The sequence below is a fragment of the Lacerta agilis genome, chromosome 3 (genome assembly GCF_009819535.1).
Source record: "Lacerta agilis isolate rLacAgi1 chromosome 3, rLacAgi1.pri, whole genome shotgun sequence".
NCBI classification, from domain to species: domain Eukaryota; kingdom Metazoa; phylum Chordata; class Lepidosauria; order Squamata; family Lacertidae; genus Lacerta; species Lacerta agilis.
In genome coordinates this window covers 71,489,556-71,512,661 of record NC_046314.1, presented here as the reverse complement: position 1 = coordinate 71,512,661, position 23,106 = coordinate 71,489,556, and the positions used below count along the sequence as shown (strand labels likewise).

The 23,106-nt window shown below is 42.0% G+C and overlaps 1 protein-coding gene across 2 annotated transcripts in view; it reads right to left on the bottom strand.

The window, feature by feature from the left end:
• The window catches only part of FAM120B (family with sequence similarity 120B), a 35,710-nt gene that overhangs the window by 6,156 nt on the left and 6,448 nt on the right, over positions 1-23,106 (bottom strand). For both annotated transcript variants that reach the window (XM_033144228.1, XM_033144229.1), the window contains exons 5-7: positions 18,495-18,667; positions 16,574-16,666; positions 243-449 (exon numbers count right to left, since the gene is read on the bottom strand). In XM_033144228.1, the coding sequence (XP_033000119.1) occupies positions 243-449; positions 16,574-16,666; positions 18,495-18,667 (473 nt within the window). The remainder of the gene's footprint in view (positions 1-242; positions 450-16,573; positions 16,667-18,494; positions 18,668-23,106) is intronic.

Genomic DNA, 23,106 nt, shown 5'->3' with positions numbered 1-23,106 from the left:
ATTTTTATTTCTTGCATCAGCAACAGAAACAATTAGCAAGTGGGATGTCTTTTCAATTTGACAAGGTGGTTTTTCACTGCTGAAAAGCACATAAGATTGCAAAGGTTAAGTACTACCACTGAAAACATTCTTTTATTTTCCAAAGTAAACGGGGTTAGCTTTCCTAAAATAAAAATCATCCCCAAACCAAGCTTGTTTTTCTTTTAAAAACAACAACCCCCACCCCAAGCTTATGTACTTACATTGTCTTCCAAAAGATCATGTAAAGAGCATCCTCTGTGGGCTTGCAGGTATTTCGTGTGAAAGAGTTTTCCATCAAATACACTCCATGGCATTATGTCATTCACTTTAAAGGGGAGGCCACAGGTATTATTGGCTTTAATCATCATACCTAGGCCTCGGATGAAGAGAGAGCCAAGCTGGACACCTCTTGAATCAACCTGAGCAAGCTGTTAAAGCATTTAAAAGGGAAGAGAGAGGAGTTGTTGCCTGTGCTTACCATGATTCCGTTACAATAATATATCAATTAGCTATTGGGCTAAGCTCAAGGTGCTTGTTTCGGTGTAGCCCTACACAACTTACACCAGGCATAGGCAAACTCGGCCCCCCCAGATGTTTTGGGACTACAACTCCCATCATCCCTAGCTAACAGGACCAGTGGTCAGGGATGATGGAAATTGTAGTCCCAAAACAGCTGGGGGGCCGAGTTTGCCTATGCCTGACTTCTACGTACCATCTTATCAGGAGGTCTGTTCCATGCAATGTAGGAATTGGGCCGTTAGTGTTGTGGCACATACCCTTTGGAATACCTTCCCTTTTGACAGGTGCCATCCCTGCAGTCTGTTCTATGCCTACTGAAGGCCTCCCTCTTCCAACAAGCCTTTTAAGCCTCATCTGCATTTTTATTGGAATTGTTTTTAAAATGCTTTAAATAAATATTTTTGCTTTTTTGCTTCCTATTTGCTACCCTCGTCTCCTTTAGGAGGAAGGGCAGTAAATACACACACACACACACACACACACACACAAAGGTACAGCAGAAGTACATTCCAGAATTTCCATTTGTATAAACTCTTCGCTTGTACCAGGGCCATATCTGTGATGCAAGGGGAACAAATAAACCAGGAAGCTGCAATTACACTTGACTTCCCACGGCATCAGAACCCAGGATCGTTGTTTGCTTCTCCCTAAAAAGGTAGAATTCAGAAGCCAACAACAAACCATGGTTTAGGAATGTCTTGCAATTCTGGTTTGTTAAGTGGGAAACAAACCATGATCCCACGTTCAAATGCCATGAGAAACCAAGCTTTCCTGGTTTCTGCCAGGGGAGGAATGAAGCATGCTGCTCATTCCCAATGAAAGATGAAAAGCCCCGAGCCTTGGCTTATTGTGACATGCAAACATGGCCGGTATCTCTAATTTTGACAGCCATGTTTAGTGGATGAGATGGGGACTGCATATGCCTCAACAGGAGCTGGAAGGAAGAATGGCTCCAAATTGTAGTCATATGTCTTGTTGCCTTCCTCCATCATACAGCCATCCCCCGATACAGGGAAAAATAAGAGAAAAACCTATCTCATTCTTAGAAAAGTGAGTGAAAGTATTGTTGGAGTACACCACACAAAGTTAGAAGGCCACTGGACCGCCCCCCCCCCCAAAAAAAGTGACTGGATTTGGAGATGCGACAAGTAGTCCTGCTTGTAGCTGGATATACTGTAGCTAGACATTTTGTGCTGGATATATTGGAGGGCATAGAGAGGATAAGCAAAACATTCAAATAACAAAATGCCAGATATAACCCTTTTGATGTTTTAAAGACAGGCAACTGGTTAAATCAACTTGTTGTTGTTGTTGTTTAGTCGTTTAGTCGTGTCTGGCTCTTCGTGACCCCATGTCCGACTCTTACTAGTTATTAATTTTAACGTCCAACTGCTTTCGCACCAAGAACCCAGGAAGAGAAGGAGCCCATTTACTTCTTACTGAGCAACTGGGTGGAATAACGCCTGGATATTTTCCTTATATCTCCACAAGCAAAGGCTGGGATGTGTGTGTGTGTGGGAAGCCTAGAATATCATGGGGGACTCACAGCTGCCTCCACCCCCATGGCTAGGGGCCTGCTGTTAGTTTACCATCCCAGCCGTACCAAACATGTGCAGCCCTGAGAATGCGCTCAGTGTGGGGCTGCCTGGATGGCAAGGAGGCTGTGCCAGCTGCAGCAGCCTCCCATGAACACATAATGAGAAATTAAAGGACGGGGGGAAGGATGGTGGTAGAGCAGGAGGGATCCTACTGCTACCTATACACAAGCTGCTTTTGCCTGAATGCTTTCCAGCAATGCCAAGCTGAGTCAAAACCCTTTGCCCATGGCACGAGGAGAGCCAGGACACAGCCCCACCTGGCAGCTCTTGCTGTGAGGTGTGTGCAATTTGTCTTTGATGGATGACTTAATTACTGGTGATAGGCAGTCCCATTCATTTTAGGTGCCACTCCAGCAGCGTAGATCCTACTGAAGGGACGTTTCTGGTCCCCTTTCTTTTTACAATTGAGAGAACCCGACTGGGGAACTTGCTCCCGCCTCATACTCGTAGCCTATTTGAGCTTACCATATGGTACTATCCATGCCTAGGCAAGCTTTCCATAATCGTTTGTTTTTTTATTATTAAAATGTAATAGCACCTTTTCTTCTTCATACACATATACTTGCATAGACCAATGTGGTAACAGAAGCCTAGCTTTATATGCAAACAATTATCCTCTGGGCAAAGACACCATCTTCTGTTTCTGCTATATTTGTGGTGCCCTTCACAGCCACATGGGGTTTTCCCACCCGGGTGGGAACATGTTATGGGCCCCATCATTGTCATGCAGCCCCAAGTGCATGGAATGGCTTCACAGCTCCCATGCAGAAGTGGCTGAAGGATGCTTTCCTTGGAAGAGTAAAAAAGATCCATTGACTCCATGGTCCTGGGAAAAGGAAAACTGGAGGAGGAGGAGGAGGAGGAGGAGGAGGAGGAGGAGGAGGAGGAGGAGAGGAACTCATCTTTTCAAACATAGTTGCTTATCTACAGAGCAGTTTGGTGGAAAATGTAGATGGTGTTTAAGACTGTTGTGCATGAGCTATGTGTAGATTAGGTTATTTTCAATGACTTTAAATGGTAATCTTAAACCTGTTAAAGATGTCTTTAAAAGAAAGTGCAGTAGATGCTTTAATTAAATGACTGAGAGCTACAGGCAGATGGTTGTATGGATGTTTGTTAAATAAAAAACTGAAGGGCAACTTGGCTTATTCCCAAATCAAGGAAGAACCTCATTGGTGTGAACAGTGGCCATATCCACCTACCTCTGCCTGCAATGAGGGAAATGTTGACAAGGATTATGCCAGTAAAGGCTGGGTGAATGTTGACACGGATAAATATAAGAGTCAGTAAATATAAGATGTCAGTCAGATAAATCAATCCATGCAAATGAGCAGATCACAGGATGGTAGAATGAACATTACAGAAGTGACCCTCCAGCTTGAATATCTAAGATTTCAGAACTGTGGGCATTACTAATGTCAGGCTGGTATGGTTGACAGAGTGATCTGGGCTAGTTCACCGTCTCTCAGCTTAATCTATTTTGTACAATTCTCCGGGGGGGGGGCACATGCCATCTTATGCACCTTGGAACAAGGGTAGGATATACCCCAAAGACTAAAGCTTAGGTTAAGTCCTTCCTGCTTAGTCAAGGTAGCAGCAAACACAATGCAGTTGAAAAGGAGGGTCTTACCAACTAAGGCATCTGTTGAAAGCACAAAACAAGAATAACCAGTTCTTAAATGTCCCTAATGCTTCACACAGTAAATATTTAACAGTAAACAGAACAGCAGTTTGGGGTTTATATATGCTCGGAAAAGTTTATTTACTGTGCTTCATTGGCAGATTTGTGTAAAGTGATACTTTGGTTGAACAAAACTGATATTTACTGTAAGCGAAGGCTCTGGAGTGAACCTAAACAAAGATTTAAATATCGCTTTACATTTTTGTGTCCCATGAAAAGACCCTGAAAATCAAAAACCCAGCAAGAGACTCACTACAAACAGAGCCTTGTTTATTAATCAAAACCCAAATCAGTTAAATTCACTTCTAAAGCTCAAAGGAATTCATTTAGGGGCACTCGCCTCCCACAGAGCAGTTTCTTGCACTTCTGTTTTGACACTGAGTAGTAAGTGCACTGCAGAGAACTGTGCAAGGAAAAAGGATGGATGGATTGTGCCACCTGCCGTGTGGGTCAGTTGATGACCAGCACAAGTGGGAAACATCCTTCTCACGTACGCTGTGAGAATTAAGATATGCAAAACCACAATGGCTATGCTCGGCTGCCACAGATGGAGGGAGCAATGCTTCCAAATACCAGTTTCTGGAAACTATGCAAGGGGAGACTGCTCTTCTGCTCATTATCTGCTCTCTGGTTCCCCACAAACATCTGGTTGGCCATTGTGAAAGCAGGATGCTGGAGAAGATGGGCAACTGGCCTGATCTAGCAGGCTCTTTTCATGCTGTTATGGGCCATTCCCTTATACACACATACCTTATACACCTAAGAGAGGTCGAGGCTAAGAGACTGGGCTGTGTGGACAAGAAATCCCTGGTTGAAATCTCACCTCTGCTATGAACTTTTACTAAGTGGCCTCAAGAAAGCCGCACACCCCTATCTGAAATATCGGACTGAAAATGCTGACCTCGCTTTTTGCAGCACACACTGAAACGAAATGCTCTGAAAATGACTAGAGCGCTACAGAACTGCTATTATTGCTGTTGCAAAGGGTGAAATCCTGCAAAGTCTGTTTTTTGAAATTCAAAAGTAGCCATCCCATCTATTATCAAATTCCACTCTTCTGAGAAGACACACCTCTCCTAACAAACATGCATGCTGTTTACACTTATTGGATATGTACATAATTTGCATTTGAGCATGCACACACAAGTACAAACAGGTAGCATGAAAAGTGGTTTTCAGACTATGTGGCCTACATACCGGTACATATCTATGTCTATACCTATATCTAACATTACAGTTTTCATAATGTCACAAATGAATATTCATTGTAAATTGGTTTTATTATAAACTGAAGGAGGCAGGCAGGTGTTTGCTGGTACAGAGTATGACTGGTTAAAGTTAATGTATTAGTTACAAAATGAACAAGATGATCAGCCCTGCAAGGAAAATTACAAGCAAAATATTTTTCATATAAAACCTCTCTGGGTCTAAAATTTAAGAGAATACCTGTCCACATCACTTTAGATATCTATAAAACACTAATGCAAACTCTCAAAAATACCTCGAGCAAGGTGACCATCTGCTCAGGTGCAACACACCTAGAAGGGTTGCCCAATAAAGGAAATAATATTTTACACTTAACAATACCTTGCTCTTGATGGATGTGGTACTGTTTCCTGACAAATAAAGCATTAAAAAGAACAGGCATATAAAATGCAGCATAAATCAAATTAAACAAGATAAGAACTAAGGCTAACAAGAAAGCAAATAATTGCAGTGTTGCAGATCTTGTTCCAAATACACCTTGATCTTTAGCTTTATTTTAGTGGCAGTACCTCTGCAAGGCCCTTTATTTCATACATGTGATTAGTTCCTAATAGCTATCACAATAAAGTTCTTCAGAGTGTCACAGTTTTCTTTTGCTTTGTATAGAGTCTATGAATATACTACAGATGCTTTCTGTGTGAATGTTTTCAAATCAGGCTAGAAGGTATGGGCTATGCAGGAAGTCCTTATACCAGGCATAGGCAAACTCGGCCCTCCAGATGTTTTGGGACTACAACTCCCATCATCCCTAGCTAACAGGACCAGTGGTCAGGCATGATGGGAGCTGTAGTTCCAAAACATCTGGAGGGCCGAGTTTGCCTATGCCTGCCTTATACAGTAGTCTCACCATTAAATGATTCACATGCAGTCATTCACGGCATGATTGCAATATGCTTATGGATAGATTTAGGGCCAGGCCACCACCTGGGATGTTGGGTGACAGGAAGGCCAGTCATTCAGCAGCTGAAACAACTAATACAGAATGTTTATATGGCATGAACAAATACAGTTTTACAGATCCTAGCTTGCATTTTCATTGACTTATACGATGTAGATAGTGGATCGTAGTTGTGAAATGGGCTAGAAACACAGTAAGAAATAAGGTATTTAAATGCTGAACAAATGGAGGGGGAAATCTGGGGATGCTCCTTGCCTGGGGCACCATTTGTTTTGAGGCCAGTCTTGCCCACAGCACCTTAATTGTATGTCTGTTTGGGCCTGCTTTATGTTGTTGGCAAGTTTGTGCGGCGTGATAGCAACCTGAACTTTCAAAGTGTCCACACGGGTTGCTCATTCACTTTTGTTAATTTCACAAAGCTAAAATTAGAACTAAGAAGATACAATCTGTGAGTATGTGAGAAGGGGGAGTTTGTGAGCGATATCTTATCTTCACTGCAATATACTCTGCATTGGTGACCCTTTAAGTCACCGCACTCTAGTAAGTGAATCACGCTGCACTGGGGGCCACTAAAATGTATTGCCATTTGCTGGGGGGTTGAGAAGCCACAGTTAAATAATTTTCTCAAATTAATTGTAGCAGAAAAAGAAACAGAAACAAGCCACAAATATGTGGGCACCCACTGCTCTTCTCTTCAGCACTAAAAATAATAGCTTCTGCTGGTAATATTCAGTCAATGCAGATGAGTGGAGAATGACAGGGTGAAGTCACCACAAAGATTCCTAAAGCCAAACCTTGACTTACTTGGACCACATGACTGTGTGGGCTTCCAGGGAAGAGCTTTTGGCTGCTTTACTCCTCTCTGGTCCTTTTTGCTGCCAGGCTGAGCCAGGCCAAGGTGACTGTCCAAACTGGGACTTGTGGTTACGCTTCCTTGTCCCTAATCATGAGCTTGCACAGTCTCCCTAAGCCAAAGTTTGGCTTAGCGTGTCATGCAAAGCAGGCCCGTGTGACATTTTTGTAGGGCTGCAAGCTTTAATTGGTTTAACCAATAGATCAATGAACTAAATCTGGAACTGAACAAAATTAATCAGTGATGGGAAATTTGAATTGCTTGTGGTGGGAGTTAAGTGCACACTAGTTTATTTTTGTGGAACAGTTTGGTTCTGAGATATTACAGCAACAGGGAATAAAGGTTAATATTTTAAAGATGGGATTTCTTTTTAAAAGGGGGCTAGCTTTTGTTTATGAAACTGTAGTATGCTATTTTTTTGTAATGTGCTATTTTAAAAGCAGAAAGAACTCAAAATTTTTGAATCAGTTCTCAACACTGCTTTTTCTTCTTTTTGGCACAGGGACTAGCTATCTGAATTCTCTGACACATCACAGACAAGTGTCTAGCTCAAGCTAAGCATGTCCTGGAAAAAGTATGACGCAGCTCTGTAGTGCATCTCAGATCACTACAACTTGGTGGGTTCTTCATGTTACTCAATATCTCAGCAAGTCACTTGGAGCATGAAACAGCTTTCATGCAGGGGCGTCGCTGGGGAGGGGCGGTGGGGGCGGGACGCCCCCAGTGACAGGGTGAGCAGCGGCGGGTGTGGGTGACAAGCGGCGGCCCCTTCCGCCACTCCCACGCGCCGCTGCTCCCTCCGTCACCCCGGGAGCAGCAGCACACAGGATGGGGTGCTTCGCCGCTTTTTTCGGCGGGGGGGGGGTCGACCAGCGAGGGGGGGGTGTCACGCTTGTCATCCCCTCCTCGCTGGTCGCCACCCCCCGCCGAAAAAAACCGCGGGGGGGGGGGGGCGGGGAAAGCCTGGAAAGGAAGCAGAGCAGGCGCGTTTAAGCGCTGCTCTGCTTCTTTTTTCCCTTTTTCGCCGCTGTTTTTCGGCGGGGGGGGGGCCGACCAGCGAGGTGGGGGTCACGCTTGTCACCTCCTCCTCGCTGGTCGCCACCCCCCGCCGAAAAAAACCGCGGGGGGGGGGGCGGGGAAAGCCTGGAAAGGAAGCAGAGCAGGCGCGTTTAAGCGCTGCTCTGCTTCTTTTTTCCCTTTTTCGCTGCTGTTTTTCGGCGGGGGGGGGGCCCGACCAGCGAGGTGGGGGTCACGCTTGTCACCTCCTCCTCGCTGGTCACCACCCCCCGCCGAAAAAACCGCGGGGGGGGGGGGCGGGGAAAGCGTGGAAAGGAAGCAGAGCAGGTGCGTTTAAGCGCTGCTCTGCTTCTTTTCCCCCTTTCCGCCGCTGTTTTTTCGGCGGGGGGGGCCCGACCAGCGAGGTGGGGGTCACGCTTGTCACCTCCTCCTCGCTGGTCACCACCCCCCGCCGAAAAAACCGCGGGGGGGCGGGGAAAGCGTGGAAAGGAAGCAGAGCAGGCGCGTTTAAGCGCTGCTCTGCTTCTTTTCCCCCTTTCCGCCGCTGTTTTTCGGCGGGGGGGGGGGGTCCCGACCAGCACCCCCCCCGCCGAAAAAAAGCCTCGGAAAGGGGGAAATCCCCCTTTTTGCATACACATGCGTCGTGACGTCATGATGACGTCACGGCGCACGCGTCGTGCCCCTCCCCCAGGGGGGTGCCTCTGCGCTGCCGCCGCCCCCAGCAGGGCAGAGGCTAGCGACGCCACTGCTTTCATGTGGAGGTTTTTGTAGTCCTCTACTCATAATGGAAAGGCTTATTATCCCCACTCATATATGTCTCATCCTAGAATAGTGCTGAAGATCCAGCTTGCATCCTTTAACTACTTGCACACAACAAAAACTAAGCATGGAACTTCATAGATGCAGGGATCAATTCCATTTTCGTCCCCAAACACAGAAATAGAGTCTACAGTGCCCCCTTTGTCAAAGTTAGGCAGAATGCTTTGAAGACACAATCACCAAAGGGCTATGAGATAGCTTTACAGCTCTCAGTACCATCAGAGATTATGTCACCTGTACGGAAACTGTAGCACACATAGCACAAATGCTGACTTGATAGTATGGATATGGTGCACAAATAGTTTCTGCACTGCTTTCTTGTAAATAATATTTGAGTGAGCATGCTCTGTGTTCATAGTGTGGCCCTTTGTACTAGCAAAGTAACCTTTCTACAGATTAGCCATGAGCTTTAAATCCAGCTCTTTCCACAAAGCATAGCAGCCTCTGGCTTCAAGTCTTCAGCGCCTTTGCCTCACCCTCACCCTCAGATGCCTGCCTGTCCAATGAGATCATCATCCAAGGCCTTCTTCCAGGTATCTCATCATCAGAAGCAAGATGGGTGACAACGGAGGAGAGGGCCTTCCCACTGATGGCACCCCGTTTATGAAATCCTCTCCCCAGGGAGGGTCCTGAGCCATCCACTTGGCCGCCTTTACCGTGCCAGCCAAAAGCCTTTTTATTTTTCCCAGACCTTTGTTATGGCAATGATTTTATTGTGTTTTTCAATTTCCTTGTTTTATTTGTTGGGTTTTAGTGGTAAGTTCCTGGGCTCTATAATTTCTCAAAACTTAAATTGGTCAGGCAACATCAACATTATTAAAAAGGTCCACCAGAGATTGTATTTCTTGCGACAACTAAGAAAATTTAATTTGCCCCAAGAATTGTTGATCCAATTTTAGAGGTACTATTGAAACTGTTCTCTGTAATTCTATTACTGCCTGGTATGGCACAGCCTCTAAGCTGGGTAAGAAGAGGCTCCAATGAGCAGTAAGAATTGCAGAGAGGGTAATTGGTGTTAGTTTGCCTCCAATAGAGACACTTTATGCTGCTCGAGCCAGGAAGAGAGCAGAGAGAATTGTCGCAGACCTTTCGCATCCTGGCCATTAAATTTGATTTACTCCCATCCGGACGTCATTACAAGACTCTATACACAAAAACGTCTAGGCACAGAAATAGTTTCTTTCCTTGTGCCATCAAACTGTTGAATTTGTAGTTGTGTGTGGAAGGGAGGTCAGTTGGTGGTATTGGGTTTCTTTGCTGTGCTGTTGTATCGTGAGGGGAATAGTGTTTGTATGAGGTACGCTTTTCTTTACATTGCAATGTAGTCGAAGCAAAATTCCAAGTATGATTGATACTTGGCCAATAAATTATTCCTTATCCTTCCTTATTCCTTATCCTTATCCTGAAAGCCACCCAGAGAGTATGTACACTCAGTGCTGGAGGAGAAAAAAATTAAATGGATTGTGCCCCATATATTGTTCATTCTTTTTCAAGTTTACTACTGGCCTTCCTCCTGAACCTCTAGGCAGATGAACATGCATTCCATCAGTAACAAAGTATGGGCAAGCAGGTGCAGATAGGGGACTGGGGGAGCAACAAGAGCAGTTGACAAGCAGGTGCTGGTGCCATGGGATCCTTACTGCAGACTCCTTCTCTCTCCGCCCCCCCTCCCGGCTGCCATCCTACACCCAAGTCTAGGCAGCACCTGCCACTTAAGAGTGCAGGTCACCTCTTAAACAGGACATGGCTTAGCTATAAGTTAACCAGGTAAACACATCTTCCCTCTTCATACGATCTTTTTAAGATTAGCCTGAAGAAAGAATGCTTTTCAGAATTTCTTCAACCTAGCCATTACATACCAATCACACCAGAAGTCAGGATAATATTTAACAGGGAATGTTAACTCTCCTGCAGTTGCTCCATTGGGGCTTTGTAGTGCAGCCTCCTGAAGCTCTCATTCCCCCTATTTTCGCCATTGGATTTGGCAAGGAGTAAATCTGAAATGAGCTCCACTCATTTGAATCATTGTTTGTGCAATCCAACAGGTAATTGTTCCAAGTCCCACTGAGCTAAATGGGACTCATTCTCGGGGTTTACGCTCACCGATCTGGAAGTGAGCCACACTGAACTCAATGGGGCTTGTTTATCAATGGAAGTGCAGAGGACTGCACAGTAGATTGCCTACAGTTACACACCCAACTTACCTTCCTAATCATAATGACTACAGTTGTAATTTGCTAATGATTTGTTCAGAATGATCCCTTCTCTCTTTTTAAGGCAAAATAAAGAAACCATAGGCTAGGACCTGCTCAGGTTTAATACATATAGTCTGGTTTATTTAAAACAGCAATCTTGTGTCACACCTGCTTCTGAAACTTTTCTGGATTTTGAAAGTGTTTTGTTATGCAGCAAGCAAGGAATAGCAAGGGAGGGTACTGTTTGGGGGGAAAAAACAAACTGCTAGTGTGCTCTTTCCTACAGTGGCTAACCAGATGCTATGGGAAGCCCATCAACAGACAAGAAGGCAATAGCCATCTTTCACAGTTGTTCCCAGTGACAGGAGAGGTTGTCTCTGATTCTGGATGTAGCATTCAAGCCATCATGACTAGTAGCCACTGATAACCTTATCCTCTATGAATTTGTCTAATTTCCTTTTGAAGCTATCTAAGTTGGTGATGATTCTTTTATGGAAGCAAATGTCAGTTAGCTAGGCACTGTGTGAAGAACTGCTTCTTTTTGTCTATCCTGAATCTCCCACCGTTCAGTTTCATTGGACGATCTCTGGTTTCAGAATCATGAGGAAGAAAATATTATCCCCATGCGCTTGTTACGCCACTCTTTTAGATCAAGAGCCTAATATTTAAAAATACTGCTACTGTATTTGATTCTGTATTCACAGGGTTATTTTTGACAACTATGACCATTCTGAATAGTGCCTTATTAAAGCATGCCTAAACCTTAATAAAATCAAGGAGGAATTGTGCACAGAGAACTGCATCAGTCTCATAAATTTTCATGGGATTTAAGAGTGTCAACCATTTTTTTATGGTTTAGGTTCACACTGCAAAACTTATTTAAAACCTTGAAGAGTTCCATTTGAAGCTAGGGATCATTTTATGAGATACATTTATGAGTTTACTGCTTTGATTTTCCTGAACCCATTTTGACTTACTTTTTTTTTTTAACAAATGGGATAAAGCTTGTGTGTATTTTCATGGGGAGAACAACCATTTTGACATTTACTATCAATAATGCAGCAGATTCAACAGCTTGGAATTGTTCAGATCAAAAGCATTACATTGACCAATGGTGATAGGTGTCATTAGACTCATTTGCAGCAACAATTCTGTACATGCCTGTTCAGTCAAGGAACCATTGATTAGATTTATGTGTTCCGCGGCAAGTTTGTGGCATGATATAGGGACACATTTCTTCTTGGGGATATTTATACCCCCTTTTTAATGTTTGCACTTACCATCATAACAACAGACAGTGCCTTTTTTTTCAGGGGGTACTCAAGGGCACGCAGTACTGGCACCTCTTTTTATTGTTGTTAAAAAGTGAGGCACTTACTGTAACAACTTCATGGTATTGCGGGTGCCTATTTTTCTAGGGGGGGGGAATCACTGACAACAGATTATATCTATCAAAACCCATTGTAAAGTTACAAAGCACAGCATTAAGGCTGAGTCATGAACGGTTCTGTACAATCCAGCAGCACATGAGGAAGATATTGCCAATTTTCCGAGTGAGATAGTTAACATTTTGAAATAGCCCACCATCACCGACCCACAGCTTTTGTGGGTGTGGTAACATGTCGATTCTGAAACATAGGAGGAACATCTTCAAGAAGAACCATACCATACCCCAACACTGTACCACAAATTTCTCACCAAAAAATGCTCCCCTACTATCAGAAGTAAGTCCTACTGATTGCAACCTAAGAAAGAACAAAAGACTTATTGAGTTCGGGTACATATAGACCTGGCTATTCTCTTTCTTTCTCCTTCTAGCTTACTAGCAAGGCAAAAGCAGAGTAGAGCTAAAATAAATCCTATGGTCTGCAATACATTTTGACTTTTCTTTTTAATTGTAATAAAAACTTGAAAAGAGAGAAGGGGAGAACAAATAAATTGATCATAAGTAAAAAAAGATTGTGAATACTTTTATCTATTATTTTAATATAAGTTAGTAATTTTATATGGAATTTATTGAGCTACTTGCTACATAAATATTCATTTCTCTTATTATTGTTTATTAAATTTGAATACTTATCCATAAAATACAACATGCAATAAAAATAGACAGTATCTTGTATAGTTCCTTGCACTAAAAATAAAATTTTAAAATCGTATTTCCAATAGGGATATGATAAGACTTGCACATGGACATCTTTGGGGGCCATCAGAACATTGAGACAAACATACAAGAATATCCTAAAATTGGTATTTTTTGGCCTAGAAGCGCCCACAGAAACATGCGCGTGCACACACACAAACAAAATAGTAAGCACCGAAGTGAGGTTGTTCACATTATATTCTGCTCTGAGTGAGACAAGACATCAAACACTCATACAGCTAGGGAAAGTCATTCAGATAAATGTTGCTTCAGATCCGCCGACAAATCTATTTAAAAGTGCTCATAAACACATCTATAAAATATGTCAGCATTTCATGTTCATGCTCCATTTGCTTTATGCCTTTTATGGCATAAGGCCATGAAGCCAGGCCCTTCAAGATTCTGAAACAGAAAATCCTGTGCTCATGTGCGATATTTTTTCCACAAAGAGAAATATTTTCCTTTAGCTAGCAACTACACTGGTTTAATTATAGTGTTCGTTTTCTCTCCTACATTATGCAGATGTAATGCAAATTCTGCAGGGCATGAAAATACTTTGATGAATGCAGACGACGTAAATGCCAAAAAACCAAAATTTTGTTTCTTTAGCTGGGGGAAACAAGGCAGGTACCAACAAGACACAGAAGGCAGACAGAGCATGCATGGAATTCCAGTGTAAATACACCAGCCAACAATGGGAAATGGCACAGACACACGACCTGCATGTGGCTCCTTTACCTTTTTATCAAGAGAGGGAGTATTTAAAATAACCCCATGTGTCTCTTCAAAGCAACCTTAAATTCCACAAGTTGAGGCTGTTCAGTAAAGAACCCCACCCATGTTTCAAACTTCCTTCCCCTGTAAGCAGCATATGCCTGCAGCTGCTAAAGGGGCAGGGATAAAAACCACAGCTTGTTTACTATAAAATAAAGCCACGTGCCCTGGGTAAAATTTTAAATAACTATGGCACAGACTGCTTGAATTTCAAGCAACATCATATTCTATGCACATTCCTTGCAAATTAGCTCTTTTTTTTTACAGGAAGCTGATTTTCCATTTAAGTTTACACAACCAATATATTAAGTATTGCAATGCTGATTCAAGAGTAGTCTATGGTCACTTGACTAGAAGTCTCTTGCTGCTTCCTTTATACACCAAGCTGCTTACTGAAAAAAAGGATGATCCTGTCATTAATTACAGAGAGGGCAGTGGCAGGGGGCTTTCCACCCGACTAGTGGAACATGTTAAAAAGCAGAGACATCTTAGCATCTTAAAAAGCAGAGACATCACCTTGCCAACAAGGTCCGTACAGTTAAACCTATAGTTTTCCCTGTACTGATGTATGGAAGTGAGAGCTAGACCATAAAGAAGGCTGATTGCCGAAGAATTGATGATTCTGAATTATGGGGCTGGAGGAGACTCTTGAGAGTCCCATGGACTGCAAGAAGATCAAACCTATCCATTCTGAAGGAAATCAGCCCTGAGTGCTCACTGGAAGGACAGGTCCTGAAGCTGCTGAGGCTCCAATACTTTGGCCACCTCATGAGATGAGAAGACTCCCTGGAAAAGTCCCTGGTGTTGGGAAAGATGGAGGGCACAAGGAGAAGGGGATGACAGAGGATGAGATGGTTGGACAGTGTTCTCGAAGCTACCAACATGAGTTTGACCAAACTGTGGGAGGCAGTGGAAGACAGGAGTGCCTGGTGTGCTCTGGTCCATGGGGTCATGAAGAGTCAGACATGACTAAACGACTAAACAACAACAAGTGGAACAGAGAACAATGTGTAACACTCTGTAGTTGCTAAGCAGAATTGCTATTCCTAAACTGAGGAGGGCGAGGGAAGAGCTTGTGACTCTCCTTAAAACTATGTGAATTCACTGAGAACTAGAGATACATTCCAAAATCCATATTATCTATAACTTTTATTGAACTAATCAAAATATCACAAAATAGCATGCAAGCTCCTGGAATCTTTTTTATGGGTCAACATGGGTAACTTTTCTTTTTATGGAGATATAGGCTTCGTAGCTAAATTAAGAACTGAGTGTTCAAATCCAAGCCTGTACTCTCTACAGGATTGTCCTTCTTTTCCTCCTTTGAACACTAAAGGCAAAGGCTTCAACGTAATTTCGTTATTTATTCTTAATATTTTTATACCCGCTTTCTGTAAACCACTAGGGCAGTGTGCAACAGGTCAAAAACAATAAAAATAGCCTAAGAACATGGAACCAACAATAAAGCTGCCTTTGAAACATTACAAGTAGTTACACTATTAAAAATAAAATTAAAGAGAAAATTAAAAAGTTGTGCCATTTCAAATTGCGGAGTAGGGAAAGATTCTTGCTCCGAGGGGAATGGAGCCTGAAAAACAATCCGTAACCCCTAACCAGTGCTGAACTTTCAGTATCAGAGTACTATGCTCCTGATACTGTGCAGCCTAACCATCTGATGATTCTGGACGATCTCCAAGGGCAGCCCTGAATAGAACACACTAAAGTAGTCTAAATGTGTTATGTCTAAGGGATGAATGTAACTCTGCAAATACAACCCAGGAATCCAGGGATAGCACAGGATAAAGAAGCACCCCTGAGCTAGGAAGCTGATCTTTCAGGGCGAGTGCAATCATTCCCAGGATAAATTGAATCCCAATTCCAAAGTCAGACTTTCTACTGACCAACAGTATGCCCAGCTTGTCTGGATTAAATCCCAGCTTCCAGCTCACTAAGAGTTCTAGGGAGGGCTCAAGGATATCAGCTACTTCTTTGGCCATAGATGGCAAGGAGCTGTAAAGTGGAGTATCATCAGCATACTGATGACAAGTTAATCCAAAACTCCCAAGTGGTTTTGTATAGGTATTAAATAACACTGGAAGCAAGGCAGAACCCTGAGAGAAACCGCATGCCAAGGATTGTAGTCCCATAACAGAACCATTCTAATACAGGTCCCAAGGCCCAATCCAGCTGGCGGTCCAGAAATTTACCATGGTGGATAGCATCAAAAACCACCAAGATGTCCAGGAGAATTAAGAGGGATGCACACACACCTATCCAATTCCTATTTTAGGTTATCAGCCAAGGTGACCAAAGCAGTCTCAATCCTGTGTCCCAGTGATATGGTCTAGAATGATAATCAGCGTCATTTAGATCACTATACCATCGTTAAGAGGCTTATGAGGAGCTAGGCAAGCCAGGAAAATGAAGGGATCTGAATATTCCATGGCATCTCTAATCTGACTGCAAGCAGAAGGAGGCAGTGTCAAGTTGATGGGGGGAAAGAGCTTGAATGAGATCCAGGCTGAGCAGACGAAAGGCAATTATTTTGGGGAGGCAGTAAATAGGAAAGCTGAAGGTTTAAATGTGGCAGGTCACATCGAATCTTTGGAATAGGGGCTTAGGCTTGAATCCTTGCCTATGTAACAAAAGAGTGCAAATAAACTAAGATAACTGAATGACATCCTGCCCCTGAAATCTAATCTCCTTGATACCACTGAGTGAGAGAAAGCCATGTGCTGCTCATCTAGGGGTTACCACTGGTATTGCATTAGTAAATGAGATGTCTGTACCTGCAAGCGTGCAAGCTGAGCAGCTGACTTTCCCTCGAGGCACAGAGTTTGAGCTAAGAATGCGTTCAAGTCTTCCAAGGAGAGGCTGTCAACCTAGGGGGAAAAATCTTAGCTCAGAGCTATGTAAAAAGTTCATACTTTCCCCCTTGATCTAAATTCCTTGCTACAGGAATGCCAGTCTTGCACCATGGCCTTATTCATCTGTAGTTCTTTGAAACACAATTTGCAAGGGAGGCTTTCGCAACTTTAGTTCCTCTGCCCTACTTCCACTAACTTCACCACCCTGTGCTCAAGGATCAGTTTAAAGGTTCCCTCTCTCCCATCTTCTTTGAAGATTTTATAATGAACTGCAGATACATTCACACTTCCCACTGGCCTTCCATAATGCTGCGCTTTTTTTCTCCTATTCCTACATTTGAGAAAAGACAGTATTTGCACTTAAGTTGGGAAAACATCCTCGGCTGCAATTAACAAACCACTTGCTGTGTCTCTGCCAATTATAAAGCATGGAATCATAGAAACATTGAACTGTAGAGTTGGAAAGGGTCCAGAGGGTCATCTAGTCCAACCCCCTGCAATGCAGCTAAATCACCCGTTGCAGGCTTTAAGGGGGTTTCTGAGTTGAGTTTGACTTGAAGCTTTTTAGTGGTTTCTGGGAATCCGCAGACAGATGGCATGCTTATGGTATAATAATTTGCTTCAAGCATTTTAGGTGCAATCCATCAAATATTACTTTTGAACAACTGTAGAACCACTATACAAAGGACTGCTTCTTTGCTCTGTTAATCAGTACAGTTATTTCATGCAATGCCGCACTGAAGCTTGAGGGGAAAGGGGTTTACCTTTTTTTAATAACTTCCTTAATGTTTTGATTAAATTAATAGAAACATGGATAGAAAGCTGATGAAATTTAAGCAATCGGAGCTGAATGAGAGGGACAAAGGAAGGAACAAAAGCTCATGTGACAGCAATTTCCTTTAGTTGCCTCTTTGCTGCAGGCTATGGGGATTTATACCGTTGGGAAACTGCTTTGATGGATATCTGTGTCTATTTTAAAGTTAGTTTTAAATTATTACTATACTATAAAAATGACTTCTAAAGGCAAGTCAGGCCTTGTACATAAGGACCCATCCTGAAAGATGGGAAGAATCAAGTGCCTCTGAGCATGTAAAGGGTACATTCTTTCCCCACTGAGTTATTACACACGCACAGCAATCAGTGATTAAGGAAAAGGATTTTCAGATAACGAAGTGTGCCTCCAATCAGAGAGCTCCTCGCATCTCTTTTCCTAGGAATTAAGGAGTGCTGTGCTGGACTTTCCCAGGAAGAAAGGCCGAGAGCTTAAAAGCTCTTTTCGCGCCACGTCCACTTGGGGTTTCAAGCTTCATCCCACCTCTGAGCTTTCCCCTCCACAGCCCGCATTCAACCACATATGGTTGAAATTGCGTAGGTTAAATGTGTGTAAGATGTGGGTTTACGGTACATCAGAGATTTTCAAATAGCAGCCTCTGTTCACACTACATGTCAAGCTGCTTTGGAAACCCGGGGAAGTTTAACCTTAAGTAGCTTTCTGGATTGTCATCACTATCTTCCAGAAAGACATAGATTTGCTCTCTTTTTGTCATGAAAGCTCAAATCTATTTCCATGGCAGTTTGACCATTAGAATGACTTCCTAGAGAAGAACTTCATCGTCGTCAGTTAAATCAATCTCGCAACATACTAATCCATGGATAGCCAAAGCCTTGCCATGTTGTGGACTACAGTTTGCATCAGCCCCTACATGAATGCTCAGTGGTTAGCAATGTTGTGTATTGTGGTCTACACATCATGAGGATACTGTGTTGGCTACCCCTTTACTAATTCATATAGATGTGCTAAAGACAGAAGTAAGGAAAGTCACAAAAGTAGGATTTTCTTTACTTGTAGGAAGAGGTACAGTAACAAGCAGCAGACAACAGCAACAGAAGCTTCCAGAGCCTGGATCTCCTCTGCAATATCTTGCAGTTGAAAGCATGCCAGAAATGTCCAGTGGCGTAACTTTTCAGTCTCGGGTCCACTGCTGAGCCACAGGGATCTCAAACTAGGAGTGCCACCTAGAAAAGAAATTCGCTGTTTTAAACATTGCAGAAGCAAGCTGTAACTAAGTTTTAACAGGAGTTACTCACCTTTTAGAGATTATTATTATAATTAGTTAAATTTATTCATCCGAAGACCATAGTGTGGTTTACAATATAAAAACACAAAAATAGGCACCATAAATAACAAACAAAAACAATGCCCCGCTCAGCTATAATGCAAAGATTAATGACTTGTACCTAGAATCAAGATTTATGACACATAAAAGATATTGCCACTCTGACCCCAGACAGCTGCCCTGGATCTCTGTAAGATTTCATAGAGGGGGAAATTGCATCTTACAGTTGTACAGGATTACAGGGCTGAAAAAATTGTGCTATTTATACAATGGATTTGTTTGCACACGTGAAAAACTTCACTCAGCTGAAAGCTTAACAACGATGTATGTTTAGCAACGATGATATGATCCTTTCACTTCCCTTTTCTCGAAAATGTTAGGCTCCTACAACCCAAGCACCAAACAGTGCACAAGCACTCCCAAAAGGACCTATTTAAATGTCTCCTCTCCCAGCATGTCACCTCTGTGTTTGGTGTGCTGCTGTTATTCCAACCATGCTGCAACCTGGAAGGCCTGTCTCTTGAAATGAAAACTCATTTGTGCCTCATGTTAACAGTGAAGGACCACAAGGTTTATTATTTTATTCCCTGGCAAGAATGAAAGCATGCAAAGTCATAGTGCATCCATGAACATATAAAGATGTGTGCATTACTTCTAGACTCCTTTTTACGCCACTTGCCTTATATCTTATTGCCAGTGACCAAAAACTTGATTGCTATTGCATTACTTTTTCTCAGCTATCAAAGTGAGTTATATAAAGTATGAAATACAAATACAATGTTTAGAAACAGTTACAGGTGGGTAGCCGTGTTGGTCTGCCATAGTCGAAACAAAATAGAAAATTCTTGCCAGTAGCACCTTATAGACCAACTGAGTTTGTTCTTGGTATGAACAAGAACATGCACACGAAAGCTCATACCAAGAACAAACCCAGTTGGTCTATAAGGTGCTACTGGAATGTTTAGAAAGCTGTATTTACATAAATACCTGCCATAAAACTATTTGCCCAGCCTTTCAGATAGACAAAGATGTTAGTTTTAAGATGAGTTATGATGGTAATACATCTGCCTTTCCTTTTTAATTACAAACAGGAGTTGCATTCCTTTGGGTGAACCACTTGGCCACTATAAATGACTATAGTGTTGAGGTGTCAAACAGGGCGTGAAATAAATGTTTGTTTATTTGGCCAACAAAACTCACTAACCAAATGGTGCTTTTGCCCAGGGAGACAAAACAGAAAATAAATATTTTGTCCATCACCCTCATGTTGGTTTTCTTCCATATATTCTCAGTGTGAAATTTCTGAAGAATGGCTTCTCAAATTTGGAGAAAATTGGTTCTTGAGCAATGCCAATGAATGCAATTTTCTAGAAGAGTTTCAATTACCCACAAATTGAGTAGTCTGCTAGTTCAATGTCCCACTTTATATATATATATATATTTATATATACTGCCATATTTCAAAAAGTAAAAACCAGGACACCCCAAAAATGGATGAGCTTTTTTTACGAAACCCCAAGATTGTTGAGCTTTATTTAGGAAAACCTGTAAGTTGTTGAACTTATTATAGACAAACCCCCTTAGACTTGTATGAGAAAAATAATGAAAGTTCAATGAGTTCAATGGGCGTATTCTGCATAGCTTATCAGGATGTTACTCACACCAAAAAACAAAACAAAACAAAACAAAACTGAAAAGAGCACCCTAAACACCCAGTGTGATAAACGTCCATTGAAATGAGTAAAGCTGGCAATCATTTAAATGTTTTATAATACAATCCTAAGCATGTTTACTCCAAACTCTTAATAAGCTCAGTGGAGCTTGCTTCCTGGTGAATATGGTAAGAATTTACTTCCAAGAAAACATACAAAGGATTACCCTAAATATAAATAAAAGTTGATGTAAATAAGCCTGTTCCCAGTATAGCCCTAATACATCGTTTACGTTTCTGCAACAGTGATGTTCTCTAAACCTGTAATCCATTTCTCTTTATATGTGTGCAGAGAGCAGAACTCTTATGGGAGTCAAACACAGCTCTTCCCCTTCAGCCCACTGTGCCTGAAGGGTGACTACCAAGGTTTGGACCTCTAGATGGGTGGACCTCCGGTCCTCTATTGTGAAGATCTACAAACGGTTCTTTACCAAGGAGAGTGAATTGCCAGATATTTCAGAGCACACACATAATGTAGTGGCTTTCCCAACATGGCAACAGCATGAAGAGAAACGGTTCTCCAAAACATGTGTTTTATTCTTATGCACAGACAATGAGAAAGAGGTGGGGTGCGGGACAGCCTATAGACCACCACCCTGTCAACACAACTAATCCATTTGAAGGTAGTCTAAGCACTCCTGCATCTCTCAAAAATACTATTATTCAATCGTCCTTGCTTAGGTTTTAACCTTCAAGTATAAGTTACCAACACCTGCACAGATCCAAATGAAAACATACTTGAATCTTTTTGGAGAAAATTCACACATTTATAAAAGATCTGAAAAGGTAAACAGAGTAAAAGCTGTGACACTATTGAATTATTCATTTCAATCATGCAAGATTTCATACCTATCTTTATTCTCCTTAAAAAAGAAATGTAGATGAAAAACAAAGGTGCACATTTATATATGTTCCAAAAATACTCTTTAAACAAGTAAACAGAATGTGACATTTGTTTTTACTAGCCTGACTTTGCATTTCAGCCAATAACCTCCTACCAAAGCATTTTTAGATTTGAAAGTGACACACTGCCAACCTCCTTATTTGGTGAGCTACATATTGATGCTGCAGATAAAACTGACTTGAGAGAATTTAAGGCATACAAATATGGACAGCTGATTTTTTTTAGAAAAAATATTTGTTTTGGAACAGACCACTGAAAATAAACTTTGTAAATTCTCTCCTTCCTTACTAGTCTGCACTGAAATAAAACAGTTTTTCATTACTGAATTGCTAGCAAATATGGTGGTATTATAAAGCCTTGCTTCCACGACATTTGTGGCTGAAATTTCTCATGCTTAAACTCAGCCCAAATAATCCTTTTTACAAGCAAGTTTAGAGAGTGATGGATTGATGTCACTGCCTCTGCTCAAAAAGGAAACTCCTCCATCTTATGAGATGCAAAATTCTTTCTCCCAACTCTATGTCTGTACTGCTGGCAAGCGAGAAAAATGAGATGGAACCACTCTACACTTTCACCATGCCTGACCCCACTCAAAATTCAGTAGGGAGGGATACTTGATGACTGCACAGCTAACAGTACACACCTGCAGATCAGATGACACATAGGTTCTTCAGCATTTGTACCTATCTAACATGTAACTAACCCAACAACATACTAGTGCAGTGCAGGCACAGGAAGAGTTCTTCTGTCTCAGCCACATTATTCAGTTAGAGCAGAATTTGGCATTGGGGTGCATTCACATCCTGGTATATTATTTTCCTAGTGGCTATTTTGCTTCTTTCTCATCTGCACATTGTAATCACTCCTCATGTGCACCAATATTTCCCTTCCCACCTCTTTGCAGGAATGCAATGAATGAATGAATGAATGAAGACGTATGAAGCTCATTCACTCTTGTTAAGAATGTGCTATGCTGTCTTTTTCTATATTCCTTAACGTAACTTAGGAGGCTGCCTTATACCAAGTCATTCATTTGTTTTATTTGTATGCTGCTTTTCCACAGACAAAAATCATGCTGAAAATGGCATACAGCAAAGGAAAGGATGCATTTCAACCAAACACTACAAAAACAATTTCATAATAGCCGAGTTAAACAATAGCATATATAATAACATGCTCCAAAACCACATTACAATACTATAAATTTAAGAAGATAACTTAAACAACCTGCAGCATCCAACAGCAAAACTAACCATTGATCCATCTAGCTCAGTATTATCAACGCTGGCTGGTACTAGTTTTCCAGGGCCTTTCCTAGCCTGGAGGTGTCAGGGATTGAACTTTCTGCAGACAAAGCATCTGCTCTACATTACAGTCCTTTCCCAATGACTTGGGGTGGTATTAAACAAAGTTTTGCTCACAGTGGATTCTGTCTGGGTCTTTTTTCACACTTTCTCTGGAAATTGTTTTGGCTACCATTTATTTTTTTAATTGCAGTGCCATATTTCTTTATTTTAACCCGCTGAATTTTCATGGTTGATGTTTGTTGTTTTTAGATGTTGAAAGCCTCCCCGAGGGGCTATAAAGCCATTCTGGCAAGCTACATATTTCAGAAATAAATGCATTTACGTAGGCTGGCTTTATCAAATCTGTCTGGCTCTTTGAAACAAAATCATCTTAAATATCATTCAAATCCACACTGCATATATTTGAAAGCAAAGTA